This window comes from Protopterus annectens, chromosome 13.part0 (genome assembly GCF_019279795.1).
Source record: "Protopterus annectens isolate FY-2018-M chromosome 13.part0, PAN1.0, whole genome shotgun sequence".
NCBI lineage: Eukaryota > Metazoa > Chordata > Ceratodontiformes > Protopteridae > Protopterus > Protopterus annectens.
The window spans coordinates 513346160-513365013 of NC_056747.1; the positions used below are offsets into that span (position 1 = coordinate 513346160).

The 18854-nt window shown below is 43.0% G+C and overlaps 1 protein-coding gene across 1 annotated transcript in view; it reads left to right on the forward strand.

Annotated features, from left to right (window-relative positions):
* Positions 1-18854, forward strand: part of BUD23 (BUD23 rRNA methyltransferase and ribosome maturation factor) — a 566502-nt gene that overhangs the window by 159656 nt on the left and 387992 nt on the right. The window contains exon 4 of the mRNA XM_044054140.1: positions 12951-13033. Coding sequence (XP_043910075.1) covers positions 12951-13033 — 83 coding nt within the window. The remainder of the gene's footprint in view (positions 1-12950; positions 13034-18854) is intronic.

Genomic DNA, 18854 nt, shown 5'->3' on the forward strand with positions numbered 1-18854 from the left:
CTGTTTCCCACTCTGCCCTTGCTCCCTCACCCTTTTCCCCTGTTTCCCACTCTCGCCCTTGCTCCCTCACACGCACTCGCCCTGTTTCCCACTCTCGCCCTTGCTCTGTTTTCTTTCTCTTCTCTCTTTCTCTCTAGCACTCTCTCCTGCTTTTTTCTCACGCTCTCCCTTCTTTCATTTGCTTTCGTGCTCTCTCCCTTGCTGTTGCACTCTCCCTCGTGCATGCTCTCTCCCTCCCTCCCTCGTGCGCTCTCTCTCCCTCCCTCGTGTGCTCTCACGCCCTCTCTTCCTCCCTTGCACGTGCTTTTTCTCACTTTCTTTCGCTCCCCCTCACACTCTCTCCCCTCACTCTCCCTTGTGCTCTTGCTCTCCTGTGCTCTCTCTCCCTCCTTCATGCTCTTTCTCTCTCGTGCTCACTCTTTCTCCCTCGCTTTCTTGCACTCTCTCCCTCGCTCGTTCCCTCACACGCACTCGCTTTGTCTCCCTCCTTCGCATGCTGTCTTCCTTGCTCTCCCACTGTGTCTCTCGCTCTCTCCCTTGCGCTCTCGCATGCTCTCTCTCTCTGTCTCACTCTCTCGCTCCCTCTTGTGCTTGCTCTCTCCCTCCCTCTCACGCTCTCTCCCCCTCTTCCTTCCTCACGTGCTCACTCTCTTCCTCCCTCTCGCTTTCTCTCTCCCTCCCTCGCGCACTTTCTCTTGCTCACTCTTGCTCCCTCACTCTCCCTCACTGTCGCGCTCTCTTTTTCTCTCTCTCCGTCATGCACTCTCTCCCCCTCCCTTGTGTTCTCTCTCTCTCCCTCCCTTGTCCTCTTTCTCTCTCCCTCCCTTGTGCTCTCTTTCCCTCGCGCTTTCTGTCCCTCCCTTGCACGCGTTTTCCCTCTCGCTCTCTCTCTGGCTGTCTTTCACTCTCGCTGTCTTTCACGCTTGCTCTCACTGTCATTCACTCTCCCTGTCTTTTGCTTTCGCTCTCGCTGTCTTTTGCCCTTGCTCTCGCTGTCTTTTGCCCTTGCTCTCGCTGTCTTTTGCCCTTGCTCTCGCTGTCTTTTGCCCTTGCTCTCGCTGTCTTTTGCCCTTGCTCTCGCTGTCTTTTGCCCTTGCTCTCGCTGTCTCTTTCGCTCTTGCGCTCGCTGTCTCTTTCGCTCTTGCGCTCGCTGTCTCTTTCGCTCGCTCTTTCTCTCTGCCTCCCTCTCCCCTGGGTGTTTCCATCATTCTTAGGAGTGTGTATGGCACATTACTATTGCTGATTTTTTTTTTCTTCCTCAGGCATCACTAAGCAGGGGCATAATGTCTACTTCCCCCTGGCCTGATTGACTTAATATTTATTTCATTCGGTTCAGCAGCAGGTCGCAGAGGTCACAGGTGCAGTAGCAGGTCTGTTAAACCACGCCTTTATTATTTCACTCATAATTAGTTCATCTGGCTGATCCTGATGTGATTCCTTACTGACTTGCAACCCCTCTTAAGTGTGAAAAAGAGTTCAGTGCCAGTATTCGTCCGCTGAACTGTGCACTGTACTATTTACTGACTGAGTTTTGTTTGCCAGTTGGAATGGACTGAATGAGGGCATAAGGTAGGGAACTCCTTGATCACAGTCGTCTTATTGACACCTCCACCTTCCAGTTTTGTCAGTATAGCAGCATACCTCTCAACTATACAGATTTTCACAGAATGTCCAAATTTGTACCTCCTATTTTTGTTTAGTTTCTCTTAAAGTAATAGATATCTTGTAAATCATTGAGGTTTGAATTCAGAAATAAGACAGACATTTGAGTTTCAGATTTCCTGTCCTTCAGAAAATACATGCCAATGCAATACATGTTATTCTGTCAACTTTCTAAGTTTGTAAGGGCAATATTTAAATAGCGTCCCTATTTTTGGGCCTTTGTCCCAGCCTCTTTCGTTAAGAGGCTAGTGAATTGGCTGGTTTGTTGTGTGTGCCTGTGTGTGCGTGTATGTGTGAAGAGCTGCGAGAGAGTTAATACAGTTGAGTTTTAGATTTCAGATCTTTCAGGAAAAAAACCTGCTAACACTAATCCTGTTCTAGCAATTTTCTGCTGTAATAAGAACAATATTTAAAGTCTCTCCATTTTTTGGGCCTTTGTCCTTACATTATTTTAGACGTTGTCCAGATTTCTTCTCACAGCAAATGAGTTGAGAGGTAGAAGAGCATACTTCTCAACTGTCTGTGATTTGACCCAAAATTTATCTCTGTGTAATCCAGCGTAAGACTTGATGGCTCTTGAGGAAAAAGTGGTGATTTACCCTTAATAATGACAATAATTTGAGTTATAGGCTTTATTTACTACAGAAAAGTGTATGTTAGTCACTTTCTCTTATGCTGTCAGTGTTTTAAATAAATAATATTAATGTTTTAAGAGTGTTCGTGATTATCCCTGACTATCTTGGATTACTTCTGAATTCATTAAATTTATAAGAGCATTGTTTAAAATATGTCTCTTTGGGCCTTTGTCCCACTCCCACCATTGTTTTGGTTGCGAGGTAAGAGAGCGTATACGTTTTTAAGAGCGTCGATTGTCACTGACTTTCTCTTTTCTGTATTTGTCCGTGATTCTTTTGAAATTTGTCCATGATTGGGTTAGAGTCTTGGTGTAGAGTAAAAGCACAATTTTTTTTGTTTTTTTACCAATATTTGTGTGGTAGTGTGTCCTGTGATTACATCTTTACCATTACCAGACATTTTTGAAAGTTGGGGGAAATTATTACATCCTGTTTTTTGTCTTGTGCAGCTGTGCTAAGAGGTTAAGAGAGGTATCATATACTTAGCTGTTAAGGTTTGGATATAATGTCCAGATTTTTGCCCTATATTTTAGGTCTGTGTTCCTGATAACTGGCAAATCGCTGAGGATATAGTACTAAAATAGGCTGTACAGGCTTTCCGTATCCTTCAGAAAATGCATGCTAACAATATGAATCCTGTAAAGTTTAACTGTAAAGCTTGTGTGGGGCAATGCACTGGAGAGGAAATGCAACAAGCAAGAATTGTGAATGATGGGGAGGTACAATGAGGTTGTGATGTCACGTGACAGGGTGGCCCAGTAGTGTCCTGCCAAGGGTCCCCATATGACCTTGATCCGGCTCTGTTAGAGTGCTCCACCCTGGACTCTTGAGTGCTACATACACTGAATAGCTGTTAGGTGCATTTTCGCAGAGTTTTTCTGCTGCTTACTGTTGCATTCAGGCCACCCTGCCATATATACTGGTAAATACTCCAGCTGAGCAACATCCAGTCAGGAGCTTGTGAGCATCACTACATCTGCCCAGGCCCTCTTGTGAGGGTCATTTCTAAAGGAGAAATGGAGGAAGACCACCGTTCTTATAGAACAAGTGCTGTGTGTAAGGTAAAACCAACTAAATTCAGCTGGCATTATTCAGCCTGTTAAATAAGCTCTGACACTTTTCCTAACAGGAAGGTGATGCTCCATTTCTGAAGAGCCAACTTCTGTTGCCTGGGTCTAGTTTGTCTTAATCCATACCATCCGACCTGTCCCTTGACTGGCATTGACCCACACTGTTTAACCTTGCCAGGACTGAACCCAGCCAGGCTCTGAGTTACCCAACCACCAGGCACACACCAGCAAAGACTCTTCACAGGCCTTGCTCCAGGGGTGTGTCCTGATATATTTAATGCATTATAAAACAAAGATCGGGCCCAGCAGTAGTAGACAGATATTAGTATTGTAAAACATTTTGATATATTGGCATAAAGGTTTCCAGGGTGTAAAATTGAGTCAGAAAACTCAGGAATTTAAAAGCCATCAATTTAAGTACAGTTGATCCTAATTAAGCACATCACCATTCAGCTTGTGAAAACAATGAAAATGTTACATTGTTAGGAAATAAAAACACTTAATTTTTCATCTAAATTTTTAAATATGCAAATGTTTTGTGCAACAAAATCTTTTATGCTGAGGATTGGTTGAAATGTTCTAAAATTGTATCTTTCGGATGGAGGTGCGTATTTGGATCCCTGTTCTAGGTGAGGTTTTCCTGTTTCTTTAATTGAGCCATCGTAGGAGCTGGGGACATTTTGGATTACTGTTGGTCTGGTCCCTTCTTTCAGACAAATTTGCCAAGGATAACCCTAGTAAGAGGATAAGCTCCAGAGGGAGTAGCTTTAAGGATCACAAGCTTCACTAACTCTTATCACAATGAAATCACAACCTCAATATCTTGGTTCTAGAAAATAGATACATTTAAACTGAAACATTGGTATTTTGCTTTACACTTTATGGGTACATATTTTTTTAAGAATTTAATGAATGTGTACTTGTATTTTTTTTTTTTATTAAAAGTTGTTACATTCGGTGAATTTTTTAAGGATCACTGTTATGTACGAGTTTAATAGTGTAATATCCCACACCTTGGAGTTTAAATGCTGCCAGATATAATATTGTAGGCAAGCCATTTTGGTATGAAATAAATTTTGCTCAGGGTTTGCTGAGCTGTCTGAATTGACCTACTACAGTAGCGTAGTAGGACCACACCTAAGAGCATTCATCAAGAAGAACATTTGCAGCCTAGCCACAGTATCTCAAATTGTGAATACCCACAGATGTGAATAATATCCAGTTACAACCCACTTCAGGAGGACTTGAGATGCAGACCTGGTGTGTATTTAATACCTAATGTCAACCCCTTTCACTGAGGGCTTGAAGAGCCAGTCAGAATTTATTTACAGTTATCCATTCATTCATCTTGTTTACACTTAAGAGGGTCAGGGATCTAGGAAATTCCATTCCATAAAAGTGTGATTCTCTTGGAGAGACATGTGTCTTGGCAGCAGGTTATGTTTATATTTTGGTGGAAAATTTAGATCTCTTGAGTGAGTGTGGAGGGTGTTTGTTTTATGTATATGTTTTATGTATATGCAGAAGGTCATGTAGGACTGGATCCTTTGAGGCTGTGTAAACTAGACAGTGGTCCCCTCTCCAGAGTCTGTAGGAAATGGAAAAGAGACAGCACTTTGAAGTGATCAGTGCCACTCAAAGAAAATGTGCCCTTGATTATCTTGGTTAGGAAGTGCTGCGATCTATCAAGCTGCTTAGACAGTTGCATGCCAAAAATGTGTGTGAGACCGCCAAGCCTATGTACCACAAGAGGAGTGGTTCCTGGCCCAGAAATTGTAGTTTATTGGCCGTTTGGACAGTTTTTCCATCTCTCTCAACTTTCCGGTTTAAAAGCCCACGTTTGCGCTAGTTTCCCACCTTTCCTGTAACTAGTCTAGTCCAGATACAGACTTACTGTATCTAGGACTGTTTATAAGCTTCTGAACAGTGTCACAGTCTGCTCTTCAATTTTTCCCTTAGATCTACTAGTTGTCTCCTGTCCTGCACTTATACTAGCTTATTAGTCCAGCACTTTACCAGACTTCTTGTAGCAATTTATTGTAGCACACAAAAGTGTTCCGTAGACCAAGTTACTACTGTAACCGCTACAAACAAATGCAGTCTGAGGGTCATGCTGCTCAATGCTAGAAGTCTAAATCTCAAAATGCACTCGCGCAAAGCACTCCTTAAAATGGAGAACATCGGAATTTGTGCTGTAACAGAGACCTGGTTCAAGGCAGCAGAAAGCACCCTTGAACTACCAGGCTGTAACTCATTCCACACCTTTCGGCCCCAGAACTTGGACCGAAGCTCCAAAGGCGGTGGTGTTCCATATTCATAAAGGATGTGCACACCTCCAGACTTGCAGCCGAACATAACGCATCAGAGATACTTCAGGTGCAGCTAACATTGGGTAAGACAGAGGTTCAGGTCGTAGCCTGCACTAGGTCCCCAGCTATGTCGCAAGACACTCGCTCCATGTTCCTAAGCACCCTGGAGAATATTAGGGTCCAATCTAACATTCTGTTACTGGGCAACCTCAACTGTGCCTCTATTAACTGGGTAGACTACTGATGTACCAGTACAGTTGCCCATTTCCTGAAGTTCATTAATTCCAATGCCCTGGACCAGCTCGATGTTCATCGTGCATGCAGCTGCAGTAATCACAGATGGGTTTTCTGCCGTCAGGCGGGTCCTCGGTCGGCTGAATTCCAAAGTCTAGGCCCGACGTCGGTTGCTGTCGCTTGCTTTCCTGACGTCAGTGCGACGGGTATACAAGACACAGCCAACACCATTTTCTTCAGTCTTTTTTGCCGCGCGGTGCCCGAAGCAGAAGCAGTTCGCAAGTGCCGGTCGGCCAGCTCCTGAATTCTGAAAAATTGGAAACCGAAGTCTTCTTTAAAGCTAAGTACCCGTTGGAAACTTTTCTTGCCTCAGACCGATGTCAGAAAAAGTTAACAATTGTATTTCTTGTGGGAAGCAAATACCGCATAAGGATTTCCATTCCCTCTGCATACCTTGTTTAGGCCCAGACCACGACGTCTCGGGCTGTCGCTTTTGCGCTACTTTCAATAAACGCACTATTAAGCGTCGGGCAGAGTTCGCCCAACACTTTTTTGGTAAAGCCTTTGATTATAAAATGTCGTTGGAGACTCCGACTACTGTTTTGTCCAAAAAACGCAAAGGCAAGGACCGACACACGAGGTCCGCGGTCTCCACTGACACCACGCCAAAACCGGCTACACGTGGTCCGGTTCTCAGCGAGACGCCTATGCAGCCCCTGACTACCGATGACACATCTTTGGCGGTGTCTTCTGTAACCGAGGCGGTGTCTTCTGTAACAGAGACCGCAGGTACCTCGGCCCATACCCAGACTGCAACCACCGAAGCCACTGTGAGTGTTGAGCCTCCTAATGTGGACAGGTCCACTTCCACCCATGGTGTCTTTAGACCCTCCTTTTCCTTTTCCATTAAGGCCTTTACTAAGTCCATATCAGCCATGCATCCCAAGAGGCCTGTTGCACAGGGCCCATCTCCAGGCCCCATGCCTAAAAAGCAGATGCTTAAAATGGCTGAGGATTTAATTACTCTTATCAGGGGTTCCCAACCCCCTCCAGACACGAGACCCAGAGTGGAGGAAGATTCTCCCTCTTCTGACCAGGGCTCCATTTTTTCAGAACATTCTGATGTGGAGGAGCACTTGTACTCACCTTTTGAAGATTCTGATGCAGAGCAGTCCATTCCTTCTGTATCTCCTCCAGAGGATTTTTCTTTTGGGGAAACCTTGCACACCTTGAGGGAACACTTCCATTGGGAAGGCCAAGACTTTTCTGATTCCAAGAAAAGACTTAGGGAATTTCTTTTACCACCTCAACACAGACCTCTGGCGATACCTCCTGTCTTGGACATACTTGATGATGTTTACTCGGAGGCTTGCCTTAATCCGGATTCCCTGCCTCCTGCCCCAGTCAAGCCTGATAGGTACTACAGAGTTCCTAACTCTCACCAATTTCTTTACAAAAGCCATAATGCTGACCCTGAAACCATTTCTCAAGGCCCCAAGGGAATGAAGGCCTCTACTGCTAAGAATCCACTACCTTCTGAAAGAGAGTCTAGATCCTTAGAAAGGTGGGGAAAAAGGTATATACCTCGGCCACCCTAGCCATGAGGGCCTTAAATTGTCAGTTCCATATGCTTAAATATCAGCAGTTTCTGTTATCACAATTAAGAAATAAAATGTCTCAACATGAACAACCAGATTTGAAGGAGTTGCAGGATATGATGCATAGTGCAGAACAAGTGGGTAAACACACCTTACAATGTGGCTATGATGCCCTAGAGGCCTCAAGTAGAGCTGCTGTTACAGGATCAGTCATTCGTAGACATGCCTGGCTTAGGGAACAAATCTTGCCTGATCATGTTAAAGCTAAACTACTAGATGCTCCTTTACAAAAGGATGTACTATTTGGTACTAATGCTGAGGAGATACTACGGAAAATGGAAGAAAGCAAAATCTATGCAAACTGTCAAAGCTTTTCTACAGGTTCAACCACCACGTTTTAGCAGAAATTGGCCTTCTAAAAACTGGTCCTTTCCAGCCACGGACAAGCCCCAAAGAGGTAGATACAGGCACACAAGTGGCAGAGGACAATCTCAAGGATCATATAGAGGCAGACAATGGCAAACTCCAGCACCAAGAGGTGGCGAAGACAGTGCACAACAATACAGGAAACAAACCCAATGACTTCCTCCTTTTCATGCCAAGCAAGTCTCAGCTGGCAGCACCCTTGGGAGGAAAGCTGGCATTATTTACAAGAAATTGGCATATTATCACAACAGACAAATGGATCCTGGACATTATAAACAGAGGCTACAGATTTCATTTTCACACTCTGCAACCTGCCACACAATCAAAGGGCAGAGGCACAAATACAAATTTCAAAGCTCATGGACATGAAAGCTATTCAAGAGGTACCTACTCATGAACAGGGTCAAGGTTTTTATTCCAGACTATTTCTGGTACCAAGGAATGGAACCGACTGGAGACCCATTTTGGACTTATCCATCCTAAACACATTTTTACTCGTACCAAAATTCAAGATGCTCACATTACAGCAGCTTCTTCCCATGCTGGGCAAGGAGTTTTGGCTGGTAACATTGGACCTCGAGGCATACCTGCATGTCTCAATCAGACAAAGCTGCAGAAGATACCTCAGATTTCTTGCAGGTTCAATCCACTGTCAATTCTCTGCATTGCCCTTTGGCTTATCTACTGCGCCCAGAGTATTCACTAAATGCCTGGCATCAGTAATTGCCTACTGCAGACTTCAAGGGATACAAATTTACCCTTATTTGGACGACTGCCTGATCCAAGCGGACAGCAAGCACATACTTCTGGATCATCTGGCTTATGTAACACAGTTACTGAATTCTCTGGGATACACAGTCAACAAAGAGAAATCCAGGCTAACAGCATCTCAGAAAATAACTTTCCTGGGTGCCAACTTGGACACAAACACCCATATGGCCTATCTTACGCCAGAAAAACAGGGGCAACTAACTCATTACTTCAAAAAACTAACAAATTGTACCAGGCTCACTGCAAGGAAAATCCTGCAGGCTCTGGGCTTCATGGCATCTTGCATTCTTTTAATCCCATGTGCAAAGTTGCATATGAGGAAACTTCAATGGTACCTAAAAAAACTATGGTCTCAACACAGCCACAGTTTGGAAACAATACCAATAATCCCATGTTTGCAAAAGGAATTTCTATGGTGGGCCCAAGCATGTCAAACAAACACAGGTCTTCCATTCTGCAAGCCTCAAGCAAATCAAGTCATCACAACAGATGCCTCAGACTACGCCAGGGGGGCGCACATGACAGGTGCATTCAGGGCAAATGGTCACAAAAGGAAAAGCACCTTCACATCAATCAAAAAGAAATGCTAGCAGTGATAAATGCAATTACAGCTTTCAAGGACCTCCTGCATCCAGGACAATTATTGCTAAGAACAGACAACAACACAGTAATGTGGTACATAAACAAGGAGGAACACATTCATACCCCCTGTGCAGACTAGCCATGACACTTTGGAACTTGGCTCTGGAATGGCAAATCAAATTCCAAGCACAGTACTTGCCAGGTTTGGAAAACACGCTGGCAGACAATCTAAGCAGAAATATGACAGACCCACACGAATGGAAGTTGCATCCTCAAGTGTTTACAAAGATAATCCAAGCGTGGGGAAGGCCAGACATAGATCTCTTCGCCTCCCACAGGAATCATCAATTGGAAAAGTTCTGTTCAAGGACCTTTCATCCAAAGGCCTGGAGAGTGGACGCCCTGTCTTTCAGTTGGGCAGCATGGACAGTTTATGCTTTCCCACCTTTGCCTCTTCTGCCCAAGGTGCTCTTGAAAGCAAGAGCAGACAGACCGAAGATGATACTGATTGCTCCAGACTGGCCAAGACAACACTGGTACCCACTCCTGAGGAGCCTAACGCATACTCCTCCCTGGTCCTTGCCTCTAATGCCTCTTTTACTGACTCAGCACAGCTACAAAACTCTTCAGTCAGCTGAAAACACTCAATCTCGCTGCATGGAATTTTTCCTTAACACCACAACAGACCCTACTCTCCAAAGAGGTGCCGGATGTCATTTTGGAGGCCAGAAGGCCATCTACTAGAAAGGCTTACTCCGCAAAATGGAAACGGTTTTGCTCTTGGAATGAGAAAAAAGGCCAGGATCCTAGAAAACTGAATTTGCCTCAGATATTACAGTATCTAGCTGAGCTGTTGAACAGTGGACTTTCATTTTCCTCCATAAAAATTCATGCCTCAGCCATTTCTGCAGAATTCAACACTGCTCCACCCTTATTCTCTCACCCACAGTTCCTCAGAGGGGCTAAGAATATAAGACCTCCAAGGAAACAACCAATACCAGCCTGGGATCTTAATTACATTTTAGAAAAATTAACATTGCCTCCCTTTGAACCAGCTGCCTCAACAGGTTTGCAATATTTGTCCTGGAAAACAGCTTTCCTTCTGGCCATTACCTCAGCTCGTAGGGTTTCGGAACTACAGGCCCTCATGGCTGTGCAGCCCTTTCTCATCTTCCATCAGGACAGGGTTTCCCTTCGAACCAACCTGTCATTTATGCATAAAGTGGTGTCCAGGGTAGCTTTAAATCAAGCCATACACTTACCTACCTTTTACCCCAATCCTCAAAACAAAGGGGAAAGGCTGCTACACTCCTTAGACATCCATAGACAGCTACGTTATTATTTGGACAGAACAGAGCCTTTCAGGAAATCAGAACAACTTTTTGTGTCCTATGCTGTAGGAGCTCAAGGGAAGCCAGTTACCAAACAGACAATTTCAAAATGGATAGGCCACTGCATACAGTTTTGTTACTCCTTTCATGGAAAATCTGTCCCTACAGGCATCGGATCCCACTCCACCAGGGCCACAGCTACCTCTACAGCCTTCCTCAGAGGAGTTCCTACCAAAGATATTTTGGAGGCAACCACTTGGAGTTCTGTGCATACCTTCACAAAACACTACCACCTGCCTTTATACTCCAAAAGTAGAGCAGGCTTTGCCACTGCTGTGTTGCAGGGCATTCTGGCTCATCCCAGTTCCACCTAGTGCCTACCACCCTGCATAGCTTTGGGATTCTACCCATCTGTGATTACTGCAGCTGTATGCACGATGAACATAGTACAGTTTTGTACCTACCATAAATGTAGATGTTAGAGTGCTAATACAGCTGCAGTACAGGTTTCCCTCCCTCCTTCCTATATATATATATATATATATATATATATATATATATATATATATATATATATATATATATATATATATATATACACACACACGCATTTATGTATTGCCTTCCTTCTGGGGGCATCTGACATCTGGGGCAAGAAAGACTGAATAAAATGGCGTCGGCTGTGTCTTATATACCCCTGTCGCACTGACGTCAGGAAAGCGACAACCGATGCCGGACCTAGACTTTGGAATTCGGCCGACCGAGGACCCGCCTGATGGCAGAGAACCCATCTGTGATTACTGCAGCTGTATTAGCACTCTAACATCTACATTTATGGTAGGTACAAAACTGTACTTTCTTACCCCCACTAGAGGTAGCAACATCCTTGACCTGGTCATTTCTAACATGGGGTTACCATTGCTCTACACCAATAGTCAGCTTTTCCCTGGTTAGAGCTGACCACAAACTAATCACCTTGGAAATCCACATCCATTTGTTAGGATATTGTACAGAGTTTTAGTTGCTGTTAGAAGGATATGGAGAAGTTTAAGGTCATTGTCCTGCCTTTAGAGTCTGGAAATGAATTGATTTTAGACAGACTTGCCCCTTCCAGTAGTGCTATCATTTGCATCCTTTGGTCTGAAAGCGTGATGGGCATAACACCGGTGCAGTGCAGGTTTCAATCACTGTTCAGAAAACGTGTTTCAGTAACTATGCAGATTGTCAGTATTTTCAAGCGTTAAGAATGCCTATAATGAATGCAGCTTCCCATTAACTTTTTCAGCACTGAGCAGTGTTAAGTTTGTGTTGTGTTTGTATGTTGTCTTGCTATGTAGATAATTTGAGCATACAGACGTTGCCTAAAAAGGTACATCGGGGGGGGGGGGTCCTAGAGAAGCCATGAAGAGAGAGGATGCAGGCCATCCTTAGCCTAGCAAAGCAGTTTGGATTGTTAGTCATTTCATCCTAGGCAAATATATTTTGAACCCCACCCTCCTTGAATGACACCAGTTGCTAAGTCAGTGGTTAAAGTTAAGTATCGTCTGATTTCATTGTGGTATGATTCTTGGTGATGGTAGGATGTTCCTCAAGACTAATTTCATATCAAATTCCACTGCATATTCGTAGAACTCCATGTCCCTCTTCATGTGATTCAGGGTTGAGTGCATCAAGTAATTAATTCCCATGTGCATAATGACCAGGTCGTATCTGTATCTAGAATGAATTTACTTGAGGGCCCTATTGACATTGCAAATCCTGGCACATGAGAGGCAGCTGTCACCCTGTCTTTGCTCAGCCTGGCAAGTGGTGGATCTGTGTGCGTAACTGTGGAGTCACCAATAACCAGGACTTTGCCAGCTGTATTGTGCTAGCCTTCTGGCCTTGAAGGCTTCTGCTAGCTTTGATCTGTTAATGTGGGAGTTGTGTGAAGGAAGTAGGTTTGGGGGCTTTGGTTGATGCTTAGATGTAGGAGTGCTAAGAGGCTTGGGTGTTACTTAGACAATTTTGTGTTGATAGTTTAGGGATGTTGCATGATGTGAGTGGGGTTGAGGGAGTGCTTTCCTCACTATGTGCAACTGGCCACAAGAGGGACGCCTCCGGTTTAGTTAAGAATTTAGACCTCTCCCAGATGGTCCCTTCGGTTGAACAGGAGTTTGTTTTGTGTGAGCATGTGACAGTTCTTACACTACCTTAAAGTCTACCTTCAAGTAGATATGACTGTCATGGTATTTATTGCCACAAGTAATAAAATATCCATTTTGATTTTCATGCTAGTGTGACAGAGTGCTTTTGAGATTCCATGTAATAATAGTTTCATTTTGTTTTTTAGTTGTGGCTCTGGATTGAGTGGAGATTACCTCACAGAAGAAGGTCATTATTGGGTCGGCATCGATATCAGCACAGCCATGTTGGGTAAGAAGCTGTTTGATTTCAGATTATGGTTTACCCAGTAGTACATAATGTAATGGACGCATTTGCTGATGCATGTTGTAAAAGGAACACACATTAGTTTTTCAGCCTGCAGTATGGTGTACTTTGACCTCCATTCACTTTGTCCTGTCATTAGAATTCACTGCACCTCACTTTCATCATTGTCTGCCTAATGTAGTCATTACACCTGGCTGCCAGGGTATCTCATGAAGAATGTTTAATTCTTTGTCTGATTTCTGTTACCTGTGATTGCCCCCTCCTTGAGCTCATTTATCCTTTGCATGCAGTCTGCACCGTTTCCACAGACATGTCCGTCGTCTCCCAAGTTTCATGTCATTTTCATTATGTAGTAGCAAATGCATGCTGAAACTGTGCCACTGCAGGGTGTCTCCCAGGACTATGTGCCAAGCTGAAGGCATCTCCCTGCCTGTGTCTTTCTTTCCTCATTTCTGTATCCTTTTTTTATAGTAGCAACAAGGGGCAATACTCCTCGTATTGAACAAACATAGTGAAGTCATCTTTGACAAAACAAAGCTCTGCAGAACTGCATTATCCAAAGCACTTAAAGAAGGGCTTGCACCTTACTCATTTGTAATTCTACAATTAATGGTGATTGTTTATTTTAGGACACACCATCATACATTGTGCAGGTGTGTGCTTTACCAACTTGATTGACATCCTGATTGGGACTGTCATTTAAGTGTTTGGCACATGTTTAATTATTCTGTTTCTTTAACCTTCTAATTTTTTAGTGTTCAATAAAGTAAAGTATTAAAAAAATCAAAACTCTAATGTTGGACATTACTGACTTATTAACAGTGACAGATGGCCACACATATTTCAGCGGGGGTACTGTCCTGGTGCACCCCTGCTGTACACTGTTTTAAGTACTTTGTGGCCTTTTTGGAAAGGGTGCGGGGGAGTAAGCCACCAATGGATGTTACGTTGTCTGTTTTTTATGAATCTCCTGTTCTTAAGAATGACTTGTCACACTGGAGGTGGAACTTGCTACTGCACATCTTGGCTTGTCCAAATGTATGCAATTGCCAATTTAACCTATGTAGCTAAGTGATGATCACAATATTGATCTACTGTAGTAGCCTTAATCATGTGGATTATATCCTGCAAAGGATGTAACAGCTGACTAGCTTCCAAAGCTTCAGGGCACCTTCCATGGGCCCAAACTGCTAGGTAGCTCAAGCAGAGCTGACTAAAAGACAGATTTGGGTGCCAAGCCCTTCAGAGCTTTACTGGCACCCAAGAGTATGCTCCTCTGAGGCTTTCAAGGTTTCAAGTGCTGCTCCTTTGCTGGACAGATGAATTCACTTTGGGGGAAAGGACCTTCCGTTTAATAATTTTGCTTATCCTCTTCATGAAAGTTATTTCAAAGCTATTAGTTAGTTTCATGGACTGTTATGAGGCTGTACTGCACTTTTAAATAGAAACTCTTTTTTTCCTGTCAGTTGAAAAGTTGCTTAAAGTAACTGAAAACCATTTTTTTCTGTGGAGAAATTGTGCTCATTTTACTTGTGGGACTGTAAAGTGTTTTTTACTGTATTTGACTTGGCGGGGGGGGGGGACTTTTTATTCTTACCAGCATTTGCTGCCTGTTTTCCTGGAAAGATGCACAATTTTCAACGTAGTCATGGACCACACTTTTGATTCCACAGCCAGTCTTTCTTCCAGCCACAAAAAGAAAGTTAAGCAGACAGCCTTTGCCATCGCAGTAGGCTAGCAGTTTGGCTCAGCCATAAGTGGTTGACTCTGCTTTGGCCATTTGTTGCACCTCAAACCACTCATCTTTTACCCCAAATTGCTCTGGTGTAACACCTACAGCAAGTTTGGACTAGGGGTTATCCACATCCTATGAGTCTGTCTGGGTCCTGTCAATGGACAAGGGAAGAGCCACTCTTGTTGGTCCTGGGAGGGGTAAACAGGGAAGGCTTTCCTGTTTTGTCAGAATGTTGTGCCCATCCCTAGGGAAGCTGCCACTAATGACACTGCTGGCACCATTTTCATGTCCGAAAAAGCAGAAAACTAAGCATATATGTACTTCTCAAATTTCCTTTGACAGGAATAGCTTACTGTGTCTGTTCAGGGTTTAATTCATGATGGTGATTCTTCTTGTAAGGTAGTTTCTGGTAAATAGAGGAGTACTCCCTTTCCTGAAGAGATTCAATATGCTAAATCTGGACAGGAGGATGAAGGGACAGATGCAGAATTTTCTCCTCAGAATTCTGATTCAGAGACTGGAGAGCTTAGTTTTTGATTCTCCCTGTGGGGTTTTCTCTCTCTGAGACTATTTCTTGACTGTGCCAGCATTTTCAGTGGGAGAACAGTGCGGTTTCTCAGTCCCTCAAACTACTATGAGCTGTTACAGAAAGAATTTCCAGAACCTGCAGCCATTCCTCCATTTTTGTCTGCCTTGGAGTATGTGTGCATGTGTGTTACTGCCTGCAGTTTTCCTGACAGTCGGCCAACTTGCTCCTAAAAAGGCAGGATGTATAAGTTTTTTATACAGTCTTCCCAAACCTGATATAGCTTTAGTTAATTCTTCTGCTACTAAATTCCAATTATACAATTTCTGATAAGGATGGGAAGATTATTAATTATGCGGGGTGGGAAGATTATTCATTAGTACGGGGGGGGGGAGGTGTATGCTTCTGCAACTTTGTTAGAATTGTGAATTGTCAGGCTCGTATGGTAGGGTTTGGCCTGACTAATTATGAAAGTATGAGGAATGTTTTGTCTGCAATTTCTTATTGTGAGAAAAATGTACTTTAATTTTAATTTCTTCTGTTGTTCAAGTAACTATTCATTGTATATAGTGTGCATATGACTCTCTTTTTTTGATGCTTTTTCAGGGGCTATAGCCTGTGGTACTTTTTTGTGGTGGATTGCATGGCTGTGTACTCAGAACCTCCCAGGTGATGTTCAAATGAGATTTTAAATTCTCCTTTGGATAGAGATTTAGTTTTTGTCCCCTCTGATTCAGAGGTGATCAAAAAGTGTGATGAAAGGGTAAGCTGAGACAGGAAATCTCTAAGATTTGTCAGACCTCCTTTACCAAATTTTCTAAAGGATTCTGTAACTCCTCATCCAGTTTTGGTAAGAAACAAAATAAGGAGTCTCAACAAATTGCAACAAATCTTTAAGAATAAATGGGAAGAGAGTGCCAAGAAAAAAAATTCTGGAAACTCCCCAAACCAAGGAGAGAGCCCAGTAAGTCAGAATGACTGTTTAAGAAACTTTGTTCTCCCCTTCCATCCTGGCACTTTTATGTGGGTATAAATTGTGAGCCTGTTTTAAATGAATGTGTCCTTTGAAGGCGAATGGCCAAGGTACTGGATGCTATAGAGGAAAAGTAAAGGCTGTTTGATCCCTGAATGTTCGTTGGTGTGTGTTTATTTTTCTTGATTTTTTTCATAGTGTTTTATTACTTTCTTTTGTTTTCCAGAAAGACTGAATCTCCACTTTCCTCTAATCCCACCCCTCCCCAGCAGCTGCGTATCTCCATATCCACTTTTACCTTCAAACCTGCACCCACATATTACATAAAATTATTCACAACTCAGACCATGCTTTGTTTCAGCTGATTCCCTCCCAAGTGAGTACCTTACAATTGCAGCCAATAACATTACCTATCCTTTCTCAATCCTTATAAATATTTCAATCTGGGAATCCCGCATTACCTGTGTCTTGAAAGAAATCGCACATTATCAGTCTACACAAAGGAGGAAATTCACCAGACATTTAACTTTAGACCTATTTTAGTTTATACACCTCTCCAAAGTACTTGAAAATGTATTCAAAAATAAGAACTATGCTATTTTCTGCAGGAAGAACTCCTATCCCCCACTCACTACAGCTTCTCTCTCTCCCATAGTATTAACACTACACTTTCAAACTTTGTAGATATTGTCAGTAAAGCTAGAGAGAACAGCAAATTAGTCTCATCCTTATTTCTAGACTTGCCTAAAACTTTTTACACCGTTTGCTACAGCAAGCTTCAAATATTTTCACTGTCTATCACAGCCCTCCCTTCTGTGGTTCAAAAGCTACATGTCCAGTAAGCATCCGTCATTAAAATGGCACCCCACCTTGTCTCCTTACCTCTCAGTCCCCACTACTCGTATGTAACAAGGCTGTATCCTTGGTCACCCTCCCATTTTCACCAACACCTTCCATTCATCAGGCATCCCTAACACAATACACAGATGACGCCACACTCATTTTCACGTCAGACAACCTGGCACATCTCAAAAATGATTAATTAATTAAAATACCCAGGAAGTTTTAACAACCACTGAAATATGGCTTTGTAACTCCATTCTTGCTCACCCCCCCCCTCAAATTCCTCTCTCATGATGCACGAAAATTTTAAATCTTCTCTCTTATTAATCCAGCCATTGAGTTAATTTCTTACAGCAAATTATTAGGGATGATAGTGGCTGATACCTTAAATTTGACCTGCATATACAAAATTGCATACTAGGGATGGTTTATTGAACCAAACGCTTTTTCACCAATCCAACTAAAACTATACTTGTCACTACTTACCCTCCTCTTATTACTTTATGATGCTGCCATCCTTACTATCCTCCAGGCATTCCAGAAAGCAAAACTTGAACAGTGACTATAATAAAGTGACTAAATTCACAGCAAGTGCCGCATTCAGAACCCACCACTGTTTAGCATTAAGAAGCCTAAATTGGTTAGAACTACCTCATCAACTAGCATATTCATAGCTTCTTGCCAACTATCAAGTTATCCAACATCCTTTTGCTTGTCCAGCACTAAATACCTTTCAGCACAAATATGTTCCCACTTGGATCTTATTTATTATTTATTTATTTATTCAGTTTGGTGACCGGGGAGGTCCACAGGGTTGCAGAGCACATTTTCAGTGGAGGCCCGGGGAGAAAAGCTCCACAGAAGGTTTATTAGATACATTTTTCAATCAGTGAACCTACATAATATAAAAAATACATATACAAAAACAATATGGTTCAATCTGCAATCTAGTAACAATCAATGGAATGACAGTTTAGTTAGAGAAAAAGAGTACATAATGTAATAGCTGGTGGAGATAATTTATGAGAAACAAATTAATAGTTGAGTGGGGTTAGGAGAGGAGAGGTTAGGAGGTTAGGAAGGGAGGGGTTTGCCAGGGGTAAAGAGAGTAGAGGGTTTGTGAGGCAAATGTGGAAGAGTGCAGTTGCATTTCCTGTTACGGAAGAAGTAGGAATGGAGTTGAGATTTGAAGCTATTGAGGTTATTGCAGGTCCGTAGGGCAGAGGGAAAAGAGTTCCATTTTTTTTTGCTAGGGTACAGGATATGAGAAGCTGGCCAGCTGGGTGCTTGGGTTTAAAAATGGTAAGTAGGTTTTGGTGACATGATATAAGAGGTCTAGGAGGGGAATATGGTTGCAGTATGTTGGATAGTGTGAGGCAGTTTGAGGGTTGGAATACTTATTTGTGGACTGTGGTTAATTAGTGAAAGTCAAGTAGGTTGGGCAGTTCAAGCCAGTTAAGGGAGAGAAGGGAATTGCAATGGTGTGAGGAGGATTTGGCACTAGTGGCAAATCGAGAAATTTTGTTGTAACATATCTCTAGTTTAGAGATAAGTGTGGAGGAGAAGTTAGAGAGCAAGGGAGAGCCATACAAGAGAGAGGGAAGAAGATAGGTAGTGGCAAGAGTTAGCGTAGAGGAAGGAGAGAGGAAGAGGTTATTTCTGTAAAGTAGGCCAAGTTTTATGTGTGTTTTTTTGATATTCTGCTGCATATGGGAGTTAAATTTTAGCT